This window comes from Mus musculus, chromosome 10, assembly GCF_000001635.26.
Source record: "Mus musculus strain C57BL/6J chromosome 10, GRCm38.p6 C57BL/6J".
Taxonomy (NCBI): domain Eukaryota; kingdom Metazoa; phylum Chordata; class Mammalia; order Rodentia; family Muridae; genus Mus; species Mus musculus.
Genome location: NC_000076.6, coordinates 128,860,664 through 128,878,806, shown reverse-complemented (window position 1 = coordinate 128,878,806; position 18,143 = coordinate 128,860,664). Strand labels below are relative to the sequence as shown.

Below are 18,143 nucleotides of genomic sequence, written 5' to 3'. Positions count from 1 at the left end.
AAGCCAAGGCAGTTGTGGTGGTGCTTGTCTGTAATCACAGCTCTAAGAAGGCTAAGAAGGCTGATTAGACTCAAGGTCTCCTGGCCTATACAGCGTGTCCCAAGACAGGCTACGGTGAAACCTCTTTCTCTCAAACAAAACAAAACAAAACAAAACAAAAAACTGTGGAGAGAAAAATAAAAGGAAAGTATGTGGGAAAGAACTTATATTAACACATCAAAAAGGCCAAGTGGCATATTTCATATCTACACAGAGAACAAGCAATCTGCTCAGACAGCCAAACCTTTCCTAAGGAGGTGACTCAGTATGGAAATTGAACCTTATCCAAAACTGTTATGCCACCACTCTAACTGTAAGAGTTGAGGACACACTAGCACAGAACTTGACTACAAAGTGGAAGCAAGGTTGGGACTACTGTGCTGTATAAGCCCTGTGCTTGATCCCCAGTACTGAGATGGACACACACACACACACACACACACACACACACACACACACACACAGCATCTTGTTCCACTTCTGTCCCAACAATGCCTAACATCTCTGATACCCAGCCATGCCTTGGATTTCTATCCTTCGACCTGAGGAGTGGCCAGCCCATTTACCTTCTTGAGCTAGGTCCCACACAGTGACTTCTGCTACAAAAGATAGGGCCATGTTCTGCTTTATATAGTTAGGCTTCATTCAAAGTAGAAGGCAGTCAGTCATTAGCCCCACATTTTATCCTTTACATTTCCTAAAATCTCCAAGGCTTTTCTCCTTCAGAATGGGCTGTTTCAACCCAAGCAAAGACTTGGGGTGACTTGGCCTCATTTATGAAGGATAAAATAAAAGCATATCTGTGAGTATGAAGAAGATAATAAATAGGCTTAGATGGTAGACCCAATCCTCTTCTTTTTTTTTTTTTTTTTTTTTTTTGGTTTTTCAAGACAGGGTTTCTCTGTGTAGCCCTGGCTGTCCTGGCACTAACTTTGTAGACCAGGCTGGCCTCGAACTCAGAAATCCGCCTGCCTCTGCCTCCCGAGTGCTGGGATTAAAGGCGCAATCCTCTTCTTTATCTTCTTTTTCTACATGATATAGGCATTACAGTTAGTCCCCTTAATATTTGCCATTGACACTCCCTCTATGTGGTCTAATCAGTCTCTAGAAACTTAAAAGGAACACCTAATAAAACACATTTTCTTTTCTTCCTTTTTTATTAATAAGCAAAAATAATTAAAAACAAAAACCACAACAATCTTAAACGCAGAAGAGCAGTTAAATAAAACTGCTACTGAATTCAAGGATGTACCAAACGTACATGCTTCCTCACTGTGAGGCACATGACTGTGTATGTAGATAGGTAGGTAGGTAGGGGTGTGTATGTATATATAAAACCAAGAAAAATTTGAGAAATGGAAAACACTATGGTGCAGAAAGCACGAACTTTTCATTATGCAATTCCAAAACGCTCTGCTCTTTTTCTTTTCTTTGCCTGTAACAAAAAGCAAGAAAAAAAAATTAGATTGCAAGATAATAGCAGATTCGGGCATCTTTTAAACCAAACTCACATTAACTGTCAAAAGGCCCAAGAAGAGATAACCCCTGTCTTCAAGACAGAGACTTTATTCCAGAATCCCTCAAGTTATCTGGTCAGAACTGGGGAGGCTTAGTGAAAAAGGTGAGAGACAAGGGAGCCACAGCCACCCACACATATATATAAAGTTAAACACACACAATATACATAAGGTTAAATACACTCACACATATACATAAGGTTAAGCACACTCACACATACATAAGGTTAAGCACACTCACACATATAGCATGAAGTTAAACACACAAAGGGTGAGGGGGAAAGCATGTTAAGGGAGTGAAGAAAGGGTGAAGAAAAGTGTAGCAGAAAAATGTAGAGTTCTTTACAATCAGTAGGAAGATGGGAGATTTCAGAGGACAAAGAGTTAAACAATACCATCCACAGAGAGACTAACACTTCAATGCCAAGAGAATAAGTTGGAAGAGGAAGGGTGTGGATCTCTCTCTTTCCTCTCATTAAGACTTCTCCCTCATGTCTGAATTCCCTCAGGTATTCATTTATTATTTAGCAGCTCCCATGTAGTGCTATATATGCCTCTAAACACAACTGATACTCTAATTACTTTTAGATACCTACTCAATTGCCATGGTCACATGGGAACACCACTAGTAGGTGATTACAATGAGGCTCAGAAGTTATGTATTATGAAAGGATCTCTTAAAGAAGGGAGTATTGGGCCAGGCAGTGGTGGTGCACGCCATTAATCCCAGCACTTGGGAGGCAGAGACAGGTGGATTTCTGAGTTCGAGGCCAGCCTGGTCTACAGAGTGAGTTCCAGGACAGCCAAGGCTATAGAGAAACCCTGTCTTAAAAAACAAAAGCAAAAACAAACAAACAAACAAAAACAAAAAACCAAAAACAAAAAAAAAAAAAGAAGAAGGGAGTATTGGAAAGCGGCACACAATCCAAGTGTGGCCGAGGAAAAAGCACTGTGTCCTTCACTTTCAACTACTGCCCAGAACACAGGCATTGTTCTGGAGTCAATTCACACTCTGCAGGTTTAATACAGATTTCTTTCTTTTCTTCCTTCCTTTTCTTCCCCCTTTCCTTTGTTTCTTTGTTTTTAGTTTTAAGGCAGAATACACTTCAAATCCTTTGGTCCGTGTCAAGTGCACTAGCTTCAGAAGCTACTATTCTCTAACAGACCATGACTTCCAACCAAAGCCACTGTTTCTATCACCCTCTAATCTGCAGAAGCCAATGCACCCACTTAGTGAAATACCCGGCTTAATAAAAGCTTACATGTACGGAGATAATTCTAATCAGAAGAAATAAGTACATTTTGCTAATTCAGCGAGTAAGCAGGTATTACCTATAGATAGTATTTTATTTCAGTAGCACAAAGTCTAAATTTTTTTCTTATTTTTTTCCTAGCGAAAAGTATACACTGACCTTAATTTTTAAAGATTTATTTTATGTATATGACTGTTTTGTCTGCATACATGTTATGTGTCATTTACATGATGGGAAATGGACACAGGTCCTTTGTAAAAAGAAGTACTCTTAACTGCTGAGCTCTCTCTCTCCAGCCCGTGAGCAATAATCTTCATGGCATATATGCTTACTTATAAAGAAATTTTAGGAAATAGCAAGATGGTTCAAATGGTAAAACGCTATTGCACAAACAACCATCAGGACCCACATACGAGCTGAGCAGATTGCCACATGCTTGTAACCTATCACAAGGTAAGGGAGACAGGCAGACCCTGGAGCTCACTAACTAGCTAGCCCAAGCCACTAGTGACCTAGAGGTTCAGTGAGAGACCATTTTTAAAAAAAGAAAAAGAAAGAAATGAAGGCAGTCAATGTTTACATATAACCTTTATGTTCTACATGCACATCTGTCTGCACACAGAGATACCACCTACAGTGGGGCAAGAGAAGCACATGAAACAAAACCAAAAATCCTTCCAAGATTTGGAATAAAAACATTCATCTTTAAAACACTATCTCCAAGCACTAGGGAGGCAGAGGCAGGCGGATTTCTGAGTTCGAGGCCAGCCTGGTCTACAAAGTGAGTTCCAGGACAGCCAGGGCTATACAGAGAAACCCTGTCTCGCAAAAACCAAAAAAAAAAAAAAACAAAAAAACAAAAAAACACACTATCTCCAGATGAGGAGAATCTCTTCAAGGTCAATGTTAGATTGGTCTACATAGGAGCTACACAATGAGACTCTTAACAGTTAAAAGCATTTGTTATTCTTACAGAAGACCCACGTTTGGTTCCCAGAACCCACATCAGGTGGCTCACAATCACCATTAACTCTAGCTCTGTTTTGGCCTCCATAGGAATTTAACATACACACCTATAAATCAAAACCAAAGCTGCCGAACATGATGGAACACAACTGTAATCCTAGCACTTAGGGCACTAAGGCAGGAGAACTGCTTCAAGTACAAAGCCAGACTGGATGACAGTGAAGACCTTGCTTGAAAAAAAAACTAAACTAGTCTCACCAACACAAATGCCCAATCCTGGACTCAACAAGGACACCAGTGGACATGCTGAAGTGGGCAGGGGAAAGGCCCACGAGGCTTAATTCTACATAAGAACCATAGGCAACTGGGAAAGCTGGCATTGGGAGAGGCGGTCTTTCCCAGGGAAAAGCACACAATGCCAATCGGTTGTCCAGTGTCAAACTGTCATCCTTTTTTGGTGAAAAAAGAGGTCATGAATTTGATAGAGAGCAGGGATGGAGTGTATGGGAGAGTTTGGAAGAAGAAATGTTGTAATGAAGTTATAATGTTAGTCAGGCAGTGGTGGTGTATGCCTTTAATTCCAGTAGTTAGGAGGCAGAGGCAGGTATATCTCTGAATTTGAGGCCAGCCTGGTCTACAAAGTGAGTCCAGGACAGCCAGGGATACATCGAGAAACCCTGTCTCACACTAACCCATCTTTCCAAATAAAAGAAGCTATTTGCAATTGATACCAGTTGGGAAGGGAAAATTCAGTTTTCTCTAATGAACTGCCTCTAGGTATATCAAGCACACTCCAAGATAACCTCCATGCCCAACAATAGGTGGCCAACACAAAACAGACTACATGGGGGTCTTTTGGTTTGTTGGTTGGATGGTTGATATTTTTTATTGATTGTATTTAAATTTTTGTTTGTTTGTTTGTTTGAGAAAGAACATACAACATGGATAGTAGGGAGTTGGGGAGAATCTGAGCGGAGTTGGGAGAGGGGAAAGTATATGATCAAAACATACTATATGAAAAAAAAACTATAACAAAAATAAACAAAAACATTAGACTTGTATTTAGCAGCCTATGCCTAGCCTACTTAAGTACCCAAGCAAGAAGTTTGGCTAGAGAGTGGTTAAGAGCCCATGGATTGGATTTAAGCCCACCCCAACAGTATGTACATTACCAGTTCATCCCTAGTACTGTAAATCTGACCAAAAACCCATGACTGGAGCACTCACAGACCTAAGGAATGAACCTACTATTCTTCCGCTAAATGGACATAGTATCACATTGCCTTCAAACCCCTCTCTCTCTTAACCCTAACTTACCTACAGATTAGTTTAGCCTTTAGACCTCATCACAGTGAGGGTTTCTGTACAATGGATGGTAGTAAACTCACAACTGATCAAAGTGCAGAGAGTAATAAGTGTCTGAGGAGTACTCAGCTACAAACGGCATCTGTATGGAACGTCCATGAAGCTCAGGGACTATGCACAAGAGGGGGCAGAAAATCAGTAAGAGCTAGAGGCTAGAGAACAGTGTCTTTTTGACATGACTCACATAGCAGTTATGGCTGCCCACACAAAACCTGCACAAAGTCAAACTAGTAAACATTCCAGCATGGAGAAGGAAGAAGTTCAAACGCTCCCACCCCTAACTGAAGAGGTTCTAAGAGCTGATGGCTTCCGGGGGAAGAGACAGTTTTTGTTTTTTTTTGGGGGGGGGGGTTGTTTCTTTGTTTGTTTGTTTTTTAATTTTTATTAGATATTTTCTTCATTTACATTTCAAATGTTATCCCAAAAGTCCCTTATACACTCCCCCCACCCACCCTGCTCCCCTACCCACTCACTCCCACTTCTTGGCCCTGGTGTTCCCCTGTACTGGGGCATATAAAGTTTGCAAGACCAAGGAGCCTCTCTTCCCAGTGATGGACGACTAGGCCATCTTCTGCTACATATGCAGCTAGAGACACGAGCTCTGGGGGCACTGGTTAGCTCATATTGTTGTTCCACCTATGGGGTGAGCCAGTTTTCTTTACAGGTTCCTGTAGGGCTCCAGTGGATGGCCCTGAGCCCATCTACAGGTCCTGGACTTATGAGTAACTCTGTGGGTTTTTGTAAAGAGGTGGGCAGTGAGTAGATCTGGAAGGAAGAGGTGGTGACTATGATCAATACACACTGTATACAATTCTTAAAGGATTATAAAGACATTAAACTAATAAGGGGGAAGCAGGCTATGGAAATGGAGGCACTTGAGGTACTTTTGCCTCCCCTCTCAATGTAATTTTCCTTGCTTCTTTTAAGAGCTCTATGGAGGACCAGGGAAAGAAGAGAACAGGTAGAAAGAAGTATTAGCCAAGCAGGCTGGACAACCTGAGCTCAATCTCCAGGACACATAATCAAGAGTTGTCCTCTGACCTCCACACAAGAAGCTTGACACTCAAGGGCATGGGTGTGCATCTGTGTGTGCTTACACATACAACTGATGTTTTTGTTGTTGTTGATTTTATGAAGCATTCTAAATATAGCTCACCTCTGTATCCTCTGTGGTTCCAGTTCCAGCTGAACTTGTCACAATCCCAAATCTCTCCTTCCGTTTCTTCAGCTTCTCATCATCCTCAGACTGCCAATGGATAAAGACAACAGCAAATCAAGTTAGACTCTATTTACAAAGTCTACAAGAATAAAAATGTAATTTATTGGTTACATTATGCAAGCGAATCTTATATCAAGAGCTGAGAATCACACAAATGCAAAAGACAGAAAAGAAAGTAAATAATAACCACCTGGGCATGGTGGCACACACATTTAGTCCCAGCACTGGGGAGAAAAAAGCAGGCGGAGCTCTGTGAGTTCGAGGCCAGCCTGGACTACAAAGCAAGTTCAGGACAGCCAGGGCTACACAGAAAAACCCTGTCTTGAAAAAACAGAAACAAAAACAAAAACAAAACAGACCACCTAGTAATATAGTTTACTTGCACTTTGGCCCCAAGGACTCATGTGTTCTAAGTCTGGGACTAGAAACTTGACAGTGGCAGTAAGTGGTGAGACCTTTAAGAGGTTGGACATAACAGGAGTTGTCTAGGTCAGGGGTGGTATCATTTCAGAAAGGATTAAGGTTGTTCTTACAGAACTCTGAGTTGATTCTTGACAAAATAAAGTATTCAAAGGGGAAAAAAAATCGAATGTACCCTTTTAGTCATGTTTTCACTTCCTGTCTGGAAATGTGATTTTCCCCCCTCCTGAAACATTTCAGCCATGATGTTAACGCAACCAGGAAGATGTGCGACCCATGTTGCTGTTTGAACTTTCAGCCTCTAAATCACTGAGCTAAGCAAGTTTCTTTATCAAGTTACTTAGCCTCAAGTGTTTTCTTACAGTAATAGGAGACAAATACAGTTAAGATAGATGAGAACAACTAGAAACTTATTTTAAGTAGGGCCTTATTACCTCTATCTAAGTCCAGTGAAAAGATCTGGCATGGTGATGAACAGTAGTGGGTTCTAATAGCAGCATTTAGGAGAATCAGGAAGACTGTGTCATAGTGAGTTCCTGGCCAGTGTGAGTGACATAGCAAGACATTGTCTCAAAAACTTAAAGTCTAAGGTGGCTAAGTCACAGTGAAGTATTTGCTGTACATAAATAAGGACATAAGTTCAATCCTGACACCCAGCACATAAATATTGGGTAAGAAACTGTGTGTGTAATCCCAACACTGAGTTGAAAGAGACAAGAAGATAGCTCTCTAGGGTTCACTGGCCCCAAGTCACCCTAATCTACTCAGCAAGCTCCATGCAGGACAATGGAAGACTCCTCTGAAAACAGTGTAGTCACCCCGAGGGCCTCACTGATAAAGCCCTTGCACACCTGGCCACTTAAGAACGATCCCTGGTATCCGCATAGTAGGAAAGAACTGATTCTTCCAAATTGTCCTGTGAGACAGAGGGACGGACAGACAGACAAAGACAGATAGAAACTGGCTCTTATTCAGGTTATTCAACACCTGAAGTTGACCTCTGGCCTGTCTATATATGTGAGCTCACAGACATTGAAATGCTGGCAATGCAGATAGAGAACATTACATTGAGTGGTCCCTTCAGAAAGTGAGTTGGTAAAGGATAACTGAACTACTTGTCCCTGCTCACAAGTTCCAATATGTATAACAAGGAAGGAAGAAAAGGAGAATGGGGCCAGAACTATATTTGAGAAATTTGCTAAGCAAGTCAAGGTCTTGCTTGAACTATCCAGTAAAGTCACAGAAAGCTCTAAATAATATGAAACTTAAAAAAAAAAAATTCTAAAGATTATTTTATGTACTTTCCCTGAACATGTCTGTCATCAAGGTGTTGGGAGCTACACTTGGTTGTAAACCACATGTAGGTTTCAACTGTGCCTCTGAAAGAGCAGCCAGTGTGCTTGTAACCACTGAGCTGTTTCTCCTGCACCTGAAAGACAGGAGACAAGTAGAGTCGTCTGCCAGAGGCTCTGGATACTTTCCAAGCAGTTGTGACATTCATGTCTACCTAGTAACTGGGTATGAGAATATTTCAGCTTACATTGAGTGGGACGGAGCTGGTCATTCTCTTTAAGCTGTTTCAAAGAGCCAGGCTGCAACTGAGTAAGGTAGGCAATGTCACCTGTAACCTCGGCAGCTAGGGCAGGGAGTGCTGAGGTTTCAGCTGCTGGGCAGCTGACTGGGCATAATTAGGAAAGATGGTAAAAGGAAATAACAAAATAGGATAAATCACTAAGCTGTGTTTAGGTCCTCACCCAAGTATATGCCAGTTCTCCATAAAAGTGCTGGAGAAAGCAGATGGTATAGTTCTTTAGTTTGTTTGAGACAGGGTCTTTTTATGTATCCCTACCTGTCCTGGAACTTCCTACATAAACCCAGCAATCTCCAACTCAGAGTTCCTTTTGCTGGGATCAAAGACACCATGAGTCACCATGCCAGGTTTTTTGTTTTCATTTTTGAATGCTCTTCTGTGAGATTCTTCTAGGCTAGACTTTTAATTATTTTTGTTTAAACCCCAAGAATTCATATTCCATAGGCATACTATGTCTCTGAAGCAAAGACAATCAAGAGACCTACAGATGCACAGGGATGTTCCAATACTTCATTCTTGAGTCCCAACCAAGAAATTGCCTTTGTCCCTGTGATCATAGCAACCACTTCTCTAGGCAAAGTCAGGGCAGCTATCTAGCATTCTGTGCTCACTCAATTTGGCCCAACTCTTCATACAGCCAGAGTGAGCATTAGCAGGATCTTAGACTCTTTCACTTTATTTTCTTCCCTTTGCTCTAACTTTTTTCCTAGTAAGTACTGTTAAGGTTTCTTAGGGGCTGTGAGACAGGGATGAACTCTACACAAACAACTTAATCATTTGGTATTATCAGAATAAACCATTACCCACCTAGTTTTTGTAAGCCTTTTCTTTATAACCAAAACTAAATCTATAGTAGAGGTATTCATCATAACTAAAAATGGCAAGCAGGTTCTAAGGAAAAAAAAAAAAAGGTCTTGTCCTTGACCAAAAATACTAATCTGAGTGTTTCTATGTGCTTGGTATCATACACAGTATCTCAATTCTTATAATAATAATCCTATGAATTAGGCACTATAAACAAATTCATTTCATAAACAGGAAACTCAGGCTTAAAGAGATTAAGTACCTTGTAGAAAAGTCTCACAAATTTGTAAGCAGCAGAATCAGCCAGGACTGGAATCCACAACACTTAAGAAATCACTTTTCCTAATTTGCTGTTTTACATAAACACATCTTTGGAAGAATAGTATACTGTGCTAATTCCTAACGCAGAGAAATCACAAAATCCCTCCCTAGAAGAATCTGTCCGTTCATAATGTCATTGTCAATACTAGGATTCCATCTACCTCACCAACTGTGTTCTACTTTCTCAGGCTATGGGGAAAGGACTCCAGCTAGTAATCTCCAACTTTCCCCAGATGAATTTGTTTCCAACTTTTGCTAATTGGCTATCCCATCTGTTGAAATGTAATACATGATTAAAAGGTTTCCAACAAAAAACTCCCTTACATTTTCACTACCTAGGTCAAGGTTCCCAAGTACTTTTGATTTTGCTGATTGCCACTAAGATTAAAACTAAGGAGAGCCAGGTGTGGTGGCACATACCTTTGGTCCCAGCACTGGGGAGGCAGAGGCAGGCAGATCTCTATTTGAGGCTGCCTGTCTATAGATTGAGTTCCAGGACAGCCAGAGCTACACAGAGAAACCCTGCCTTGAAGGGGGGGAAAAACACAAAGAGAAATAAATGAAGGTTTTGTTTGTTTGTTTTTTATGTGACAACAGCCAATTTCTGGAGGAACCAAAAGAACATTTTCATTGTTAGGAGGAGGGACTAGACCAACAATAACTACCACTATGAGCTTTTTAAAAAAAACCTCAATCCTGCACTAAACGAGCACCCGAACAGGCTTAAGACAAATAATAAACTATAGCTGAAACAGTATTATGGAAATCACAAACCTCAGGGCCACCTCCCTTACAAATCCCACTACAAAACCTATATTAATCTGGAACATGAGGAGGCAGCTCCATGTTTTGGTATGTTGTTGTAGTAGTGTAGCAGCAGCAGCAGCAGCAGCAGCAGCAGTAAGTGGCATGTTGTATGATGGCGCCTGAGGTCATAAGTCACCTCTCTACTGTCAGCTCTCTTCCATTTCTTGTGGTTCTGGGAGTGACACTCAGGTCACCAGTGCCTTTACTCACTGAACCCTCACCCCAACCACTGGTCTTTGAGAAGGTCTTCTGTAGCCGAGGGTGGCCTTCAACTCCAGATCCTCCTCCCTAGTGCTTCTATTGCAGGTATGTGCCACCACCCGGTAAGCAGTGCCTGCGTGTGTGGTGGGAAGGCAGCCCTGTTCCTACTTCTTTATTCTTTAGGCTAAATTCATCGTTTAGCTGAAAGATGAGGGAAGAACGAGCCAGGAAAGATCCTGACTAAATACCACAACCTGCATCTGAGTCTCTTTTTATTCAGATCTGTGCTATCAGTTTAGGTAAAGCCTCTTCTCTAAATACTCTTCCTCAGTTACAATAAATATTCTGCCTGCCTTCCCCTACCCAGCCAAGAACCCTCACCTCAGGAGGTCTTCCTCCTTGCCCTACAGGGAATAGCAATGCACCAGTAAATCAACACAGTTTTAGGAACTCCCTCAACTCCATCTCCCTCACCGTGTGGAAACAAACATACAATAAATGTCACTCCATCCTGACAGGTTCTGATTCATGGGCTAACAAGACCCATCTTGATTGAGGGAAAATTACCACAATCAAAGCACATCTCTCTGCATTTACCAAGCCAATGTTCCCCGAGGCCATGCTCAAGTACATAAATGGGCTTGTGCATCTGCAGGCAGCAGAGACCCTCCTAGCGAACCCTGTGAACCTTGTCCTTCACCACCAATCTCAACTCTAAACACATTTTTTCTTGTCGTAAATACTCCTGTTCAGAAAAAGAACTGTTTGATCTGAAACGCTTTATTTCCCCAACAAATGTAAACTTAAAACATTCAATTTACATCCAAAATAAAGGAAAAACCTGTCCTCATCAACCAAACAAGGGCACTGGCTTTTAAATTAGCCCATATACCTCTATTTCCCCAGTCTCCTTATTCCTCAAGACTGGAAACACAATATCCCTGATGCCAAAAATTTCCGCATACACAACCCTTCTGGCACCCAATTACTTTGTCTTTGCTTTTCTTTTTAAAAATCACATTTAAAACCTTTAAACCTAACACTGGGAGGCACAGGCAGGAGGCTCTATGTGAGTTTAAAGGTAGCATGATCTACATAACAACGGCCAGAACTAAATAGACACTAGCTCAAACAAACAAACAAACAAACAAAACACACATACAAGCACACAAACAAAAACCTCATTTATGATTTAATAATTCTTAACAGAAGTTAAGAGTGCACTCATATAAAAAGTACAGGGGTGGTGGCAAGATGGCTCAGCAGGTAAAAGCACTTCTTGTCAAGCCTGATGATTTGAGTTCAATCTCTGGGACCCTCCTGGTAGAAGGAGAAAAACAACACACACAAGAAAAATGAACAGTGTCAGGTGGTGGTGCACTCCTTTAATCCCAGGACTTGGGAGGCAAAGGCAGATGGATCTCAGAGTTTGAAGCAAGCCTGGTCTACAGAGCCACTAGTACAAAGAGAAACTCTGTCTCAAAAAAAAAAAAAAAAAAAACAAAAACAAAAACAAAAACAGAAACAGAAACAGAAACAGAAACAGAAAGAAAAAAAAGAAAGGGAGGAAGGGGGAGAGAGAGTGAAAGCAACAGCAACAAGAAAGAGAACAGGACAGGCTAGATGGGGTAGCTCATGTTTATAACTCTAGCACTTAGTACAATGAGGGTCATCATAACTTTTAAGACAGGCCACGGCTATAAAATGGGACCATTACCAAAAAGAGGAAAAGGAGAAAGAAAGAAAAAAAGAGGTCAGAAGGTGTAATCTGCATTTGTTAAGCTTTCATGAATCATTATCACTGTTTTGTTTTTGGTTTTTTGGTTTTTCAAGACAGGGTTTCTCTGTGTAGCCCTGGAACTCACTCTGTAGACCAGGCTGGCCTTGAATTCAGAAATCTACCCGCCTCTGCCTCCCAAGTGCTGGGATTAAAGGAGCATACCACCACTGCCCGGCCATTATCACTGTTTTTAAACATGTATTTTATTTAAAGGTTTATTTTTATTTTTAAATTGTGTGAATATGTGTACATGCCTGAGGAGGCCAGAAGAGGGAGTCAAACCCTCTGGAACTGTGACTTCAAGACCTTTACAAGCTGCCCACATAGGTTTGGGAACACAATTCCAGTCCTCTGCAACAGTACAAACCAAGGCTTTAGAAGGTACTCTCAACTTTTTAAAATTGACGTCTATCCTTGTTTTCCTTTTACATTTACAAAGTCCTCAAGGAATACTAAGGAAAAAGACCCACTGAAGGGATGACTAAGATACTCAAGAATGTTCTAAATCACATGTACAAAACGGTGTTTAACATACGGGAACTATCATAGGAAGTAAACACCATAAACTGGTTGTATTGTATTGTACTGTATTGTCATTAATGTATTATAATGGCTACTGTTGTTATGGTTTGGTTTTTATCAGGGTTTCACTCTGTAGTCCAGGTTGCCCTTAAATTGTAACAATTCTTTTGTCTTAGCTTCCTGTTTTGGAATTACAACTCAGGTATCTCTCTGTGTGTGTGTGTGTGTGTGTGTGTGTGTGTGTGTGTAGATATAAATAGATAAATAAATAGATAGGCAGGCAGGCAGGCAGACAGACAGATATAATGTGGGAAAACATTATTTGTGGCTTTACATAATCTAAATTAATTCCTTCTATTCAATAGTTTTCTAAAATATAAGAGGCACTTTACATGCAATAAACAAATCAGCTAGGCGTCTTAATAGAATTTTTAAAAATTATTTACTTATTTTATGTATATGAGTACACTGAAGCTCTCTTCAGACACACCAGAAGAGGGCATCAGATCCCATTATCGATAGTTATGATCCACTATGTGGTTGCTGAGAAATTGAACTCAGGACCTCTGGAAGAGCAGCCAGTATTATAAACCCCTAAGCCATCTGTCCAGCTCCCTTAACAGAATTAAATAGTCAAGAAAATACCCTTTAGACTGAATAGTTTCACAGCAAAGGTAGAATGGAAAAAAAGATTTTGCCTTACAACGATCTTGGAAATGATTAAAGAAACACAAAAAATAAAGGCAGTTTCTACTTCCAATTAACATTTTTTTCTCCCCTAATGGGTCTTTCCTTCACTTAGCAAGAAGTCAGTGCAAGAAAGTTTATAAATTTTTAATGTCTATTTTTATTGATTTTTTTTTTTTTTTTGGTTTTTCGAGACAGGGTTTCTCTGTGTAGCTCTGGCTGTCCTTGGACTCACTCTGTAGACCAGGCTGGCCTCGAACTCAGAAATCCACCTGCCTCTGCCTCCCAAGTGCTGGGATTAAAGGTGTGCGCCACCACGCCTGGCCCTATTGATGGTTTTTAAATGCTCTAACTTCTCTTTAGCCTACCACCTACCAGAAGTAGTAGAAAAGAAAGGATATGGGGCAAGTGGATCTATTTAAAAAGGTTCTTTGGAGCAAATGTCTATGTTGTTTAAAAATAGACAGTTCAGTTTACAAGTTAATAGCAATACATGTAAATACTTCAGATACACCAATCGTCTAATTCAATAGCATCAAGATAACAAACAAATCAACAATGATGAAACTACCTAACAGAGACAGCCAGACCTCAGCCTCAACAGTAGTCAACAAGAGAAACCAAGAAAAATGCCAAGAAAAGTTCTCAGCTATGCCTCTCTCAGGGAAACAAAAGATCAACAAAGACGTGAAACCCAAGCAAGCCAAGCTCAGTCTCCATCAGAGTCCATCCAGTCCTATTTATACCCTCCAAACATGACATGTCCTCCACAGGTCTTGCCTCAACACATGTCTTGTTTCAACATAAGTTTTGCCTCAACACGTACATCTGTCTCATCTAACATCACTCTGTCAATCAGCCTGAATCCACAGAAGTGACAAAAACTATAACCCACCACCCAAAGTTGTTTCTCTCTAGAGTTCCAACAAATACAATTCAACTACACAATATAAGACAGACCAATCATATATGTTGTTAATAAGAAATCTTTTATCACATGTCCTTTCTTGTACTTACTTTAACAGAACATCCTTTCATCTATGTCTACTTTAGCTAAACATTCCTTCACGAGTCTGCCTTAGTCTTTCTTTCACCTATGTCCACTTCAACTAAACGTTCCTTCACATGTTTGCCCCAACAAAACACCATCCAACCAACTTTCTAAAAAAACCCTCAAGTTTCCACTTCAGAAGTTCATTTGTAATCTGTTCAGTTGTCTGTCTTTTGTGTACCTGCATTCTGACCATGTGGGGCTTCGAGGTTTTTCTGAAGCACATGAGCATCTGGAGGGTCTAGAAAGAGCTAGGAATGTACTTTAGTGGTAACAACATTTGCCTAGCCTCTCTGGGGCCTTGGGTTTGGGGCCATGGTACTGTAGAAAGGAGAGGGAGAAGGAAAGAAGAAAGCCAGAAGTACTGAGATAGAAGAGAGAAACACTTTGGAAATCCAGAGAGTAAAACCAGTATCAGAGGCAAGTTCTTGGAAGCAAAATGATATAGTTAGTTACAGTTACAGAATTTACTTTACCCAAGCCTGGTAAAGTGGGGGCATGCTTTTAATCCCAGGACTTGGGAGATAGAGGCAGGAGGACCTCTGTGAGTTCAAGACCAGCTGGGTCTACAGAGTGAGCTTCAGTACAGCCAGACACAGTGTCTCAAATCAAACAAACAAACAAACCAAACTAAAACATCAACAAAAAATAATTTTCCCTGCCCTGAATACATAGTGATTGTTTAAAATATCTCAACTGTCCTAAGGAAGCAAAATGGAGGCACTAGATTTTAAGTAAACATTCAAGAGCACCTGACAATAGTTTCCACTGCATCCAGGTACAGAAATAATCTCTTGTGAATTGTGTAAAAGCATTATCTATCAATAAAAAAAGTCTATAGCCAATGAGCTGAGGCAGGAAATAGGAGGTGGGAGTTCTAGCAAGGGGGGTTGGAGGTTATAGGAGAGTCAGAGGTGGGAGATCTGCCCTGAACTCTGAGGAGAAGGCAGATGATAAACCTGAGGAAAGGTAACTAACTAGTGGGAAAACTAGAATAAACTGGATTACTGAGATATGAGCTAGTTGGGGGAACAGAGCAAAAGCTTATGGCCTGACCATTTATTCATGAAATACTAAGTCTCAGAGTGAGGACAGGAGGATAATCCCAAGGCTATAGAAACCAAAATTATAGCCAGGAATTAAGTACACAGTAGGTTACCTCCAGTAATTGGCAGCTAATACAGCAGGTTTTTAAAAAAACAATCGTCTCCTTTTTCCAGCAGAGTACCAACATTAATCTTTATTCAAAAACAAGTTTAAACATTTGTTCATTTCCAAACTCAACTTCAAACTCAAGATTAAATTTAAAAGAACAGTTTTCCAAACTTGCTAATTTTATCTTGAATACACAATACTACTTCTAAACTGTGTTGAGGCTGTTCCCTTTGCCAAAGGGAGTCAGCCCACTTTGATGCAGTTGTGCCCTGTGAGCAGGATGTTCAAACACTCAAACATTCACCATCTTCAATCTTGCCAGTACCACTCTAGTTCATAAAAAGTAACCCTGAGAAACCAACAGTACCCTCAAGTGCAATTCAGGCACACTGAAGAATTTTAAACTCAGAAATTCCCAAGAACAAAAAAGTAGTTACTGGACTTTAAAAAAAAAAACCTCACTATTATCTTGAGAGACCAAAGCTGGGCATCCTTCTACTGGTTAGTGCTACAAAAAGTGATTCATCTATCAGCCCTCTTATACGACATGAGGACAAATTCCAATCTGAAGATGAAGTTGAGTAGAAGGAACCAAAGATACTACAGCTAATCTTCCCTCAGGAACCTTTCTTTTGGAGTGACTGAAGAGGGTTGCTGTGAGCTAAGACCGTTGTCTTCTTACCTTTTGTCCACCCCAGTACGAGGCTATGAGCCCGAGAATATGTCAGTGCTTTATCACTGAGCTCTACCCACAGCCCTGAGCCAGTGTATGTCGCAAATAAAACACACACAAAAAAAACAAAAAACCAAGGAGGTAGCTGGTGCTTTCTGTAAATGAATTATAATATGCATTAAGAAGTCAAAAGTTCTCAGACTAATCTGATTTTCTACACGAATTTAAGGTTATAAGGGAAAAAAAAAAGCCTTAGGATAGATTTCCTCAATCTACCACCATGTGACTGACAGCAGGATAGAAAGCAGAGCCCAGGAGACAATGGGAAATAAATATGACATGGCCTTGACTTCCCAGAGGTAAAGGTTATGAAACCCCAGAGTAAATGAGCTTCCAATGTCATACTTACAGGGTGAATGGCAACAGCTGATGGCTGTTCTCTCAGAAAGACTTCAATGACTGAATATACAGCTGTCACTTCTCTGCTTCCTGAAACTCACCTGACCTTCTTTTTTCCTGAGCCTCTATGCTAGACAGTGCAGAGAAAACAAAATAGTCCCCCAAACTAACATTATGTATACTCAGCCTACGCAGATTAGAGATAAAACACTAGACTAGCAGAAGTGTGCCACCTTAGCAAACACATGGTAAAGAGGTCTAATAACATTCCCTAAACATATACAGTAGTCATCTTTCCTGTATTCAGCAGTTTCTGGCACAGCAGAATCAACATTCTGGGGACAATAGTATGTGAGAACTGTAAAGTCCAACAGAATCACAAACCCCCAAGGACCCATGTTTTCTACCTTTGTATGATTGAAACCAAAGTCATGATCACTCATCAAAAAACTCTTCTCAAAAGTTCCTATCTCTTTTTTCTGGAATCTAAATGGCCACACACACACACTCAATTTAACTCTCTGCCTCTGTCTCTGTCTCTCTCACAAGAGGAGATCTTCTCAGCTTTGCTCTAGTTGACTGTAGGACAAAGAAAAGCAGGTAGAGGAAATGAAGGCTTCACACTTAAGACCCCCAGGAAACCAATTTCTATTAAAAGTCACCACCTCCTTCCCTTAGAAGCAGGAAGCTATTGCTTTTAAGGGTAAGTGATACCAAGCTTGGCAGAAATGGCAAGAAGTCAATAAAGGGAAGTAAAACTTTTAAGAAAAAGTAAATGCTATCTTACCCAAAATATTCAGAGAATAACAATGCAAAAAAAGGGGGGGGGATTTATTTGAGCACTCAGAAATATAGAATGAAGGTCTTTTTACTTGAACTACTTGAAAAACACAGATTCTTGGTGTCATACTAACCTAATATATCAGACTCTCAAGAGGACAGGCTTATAGATCTGTATTCTGTAATTAGTTATTAATAGTATACATATGCACACACATGTAACAGTTCGTGGCGTGCATGTAAAGGTCAGAGAACAATTCTGGGGAGTCAATTCTACTTTGACTATTTGTTCTTAGGACTGAATCCAAGCTGCCATACTCGAATACCAAGTACTTTCACCTCCTGAGCCATTTTGCTAGACTAAGGCGCTATCTCTCTGTTTTTATTGAGACAGGGTCTTACTGTGTAACCCTGGCTGACTGTAACTTGCTTTGTAGATTAGGTTGGTCTTGAATGTACACACTCACTATGTTTCTTAAAAGGACAATGGTGTTCTTTACTTATGTGCAGCCATACTTAGAAATAACTACAATTATATTTGACAAAGTACTTTCTTAAAAATCCCAAAAACATCTTCTCATTAAATCCAAATA

General features: G+C 40.5%; 1 protein-coding gene across 7 annotated transcripts in view; it reads right to left on the bottom strand.

Annotated features, from left to right (window-relative positions):
• Positions 1-1,168: 1,168 nt before the first annotated feature.
• The window catches only part of Sarnp (SAP domain containing ribonucleoprotein), a 55,875-nt gene continuing 38,900 nt past the window's right edge, over positions 1,169-18,143 (bottom strand). For all 7 annotated transcript variants that reach the window (NR_153109.1, NM_001359406.1, NM_001359407.1 and 4 more), the window contains 2 exons: positions 6,297-6,386; positions 1,169-1,474 (listed from right to left, as the gene is read on the bottom strand). Coding sequence is in view for 6 of the 7 variants with exons in the window: in NM_001359406.1 (NP_001346335.1) it covers positions 1,433-1,474; positions 6,297-6,386 (132 nt within the window). In the remaining variant the exon portion in view is untranslated. The remainder of the gene's footprint in view (positions 1,475-6,296; positions 6,387-18,143) is intronic.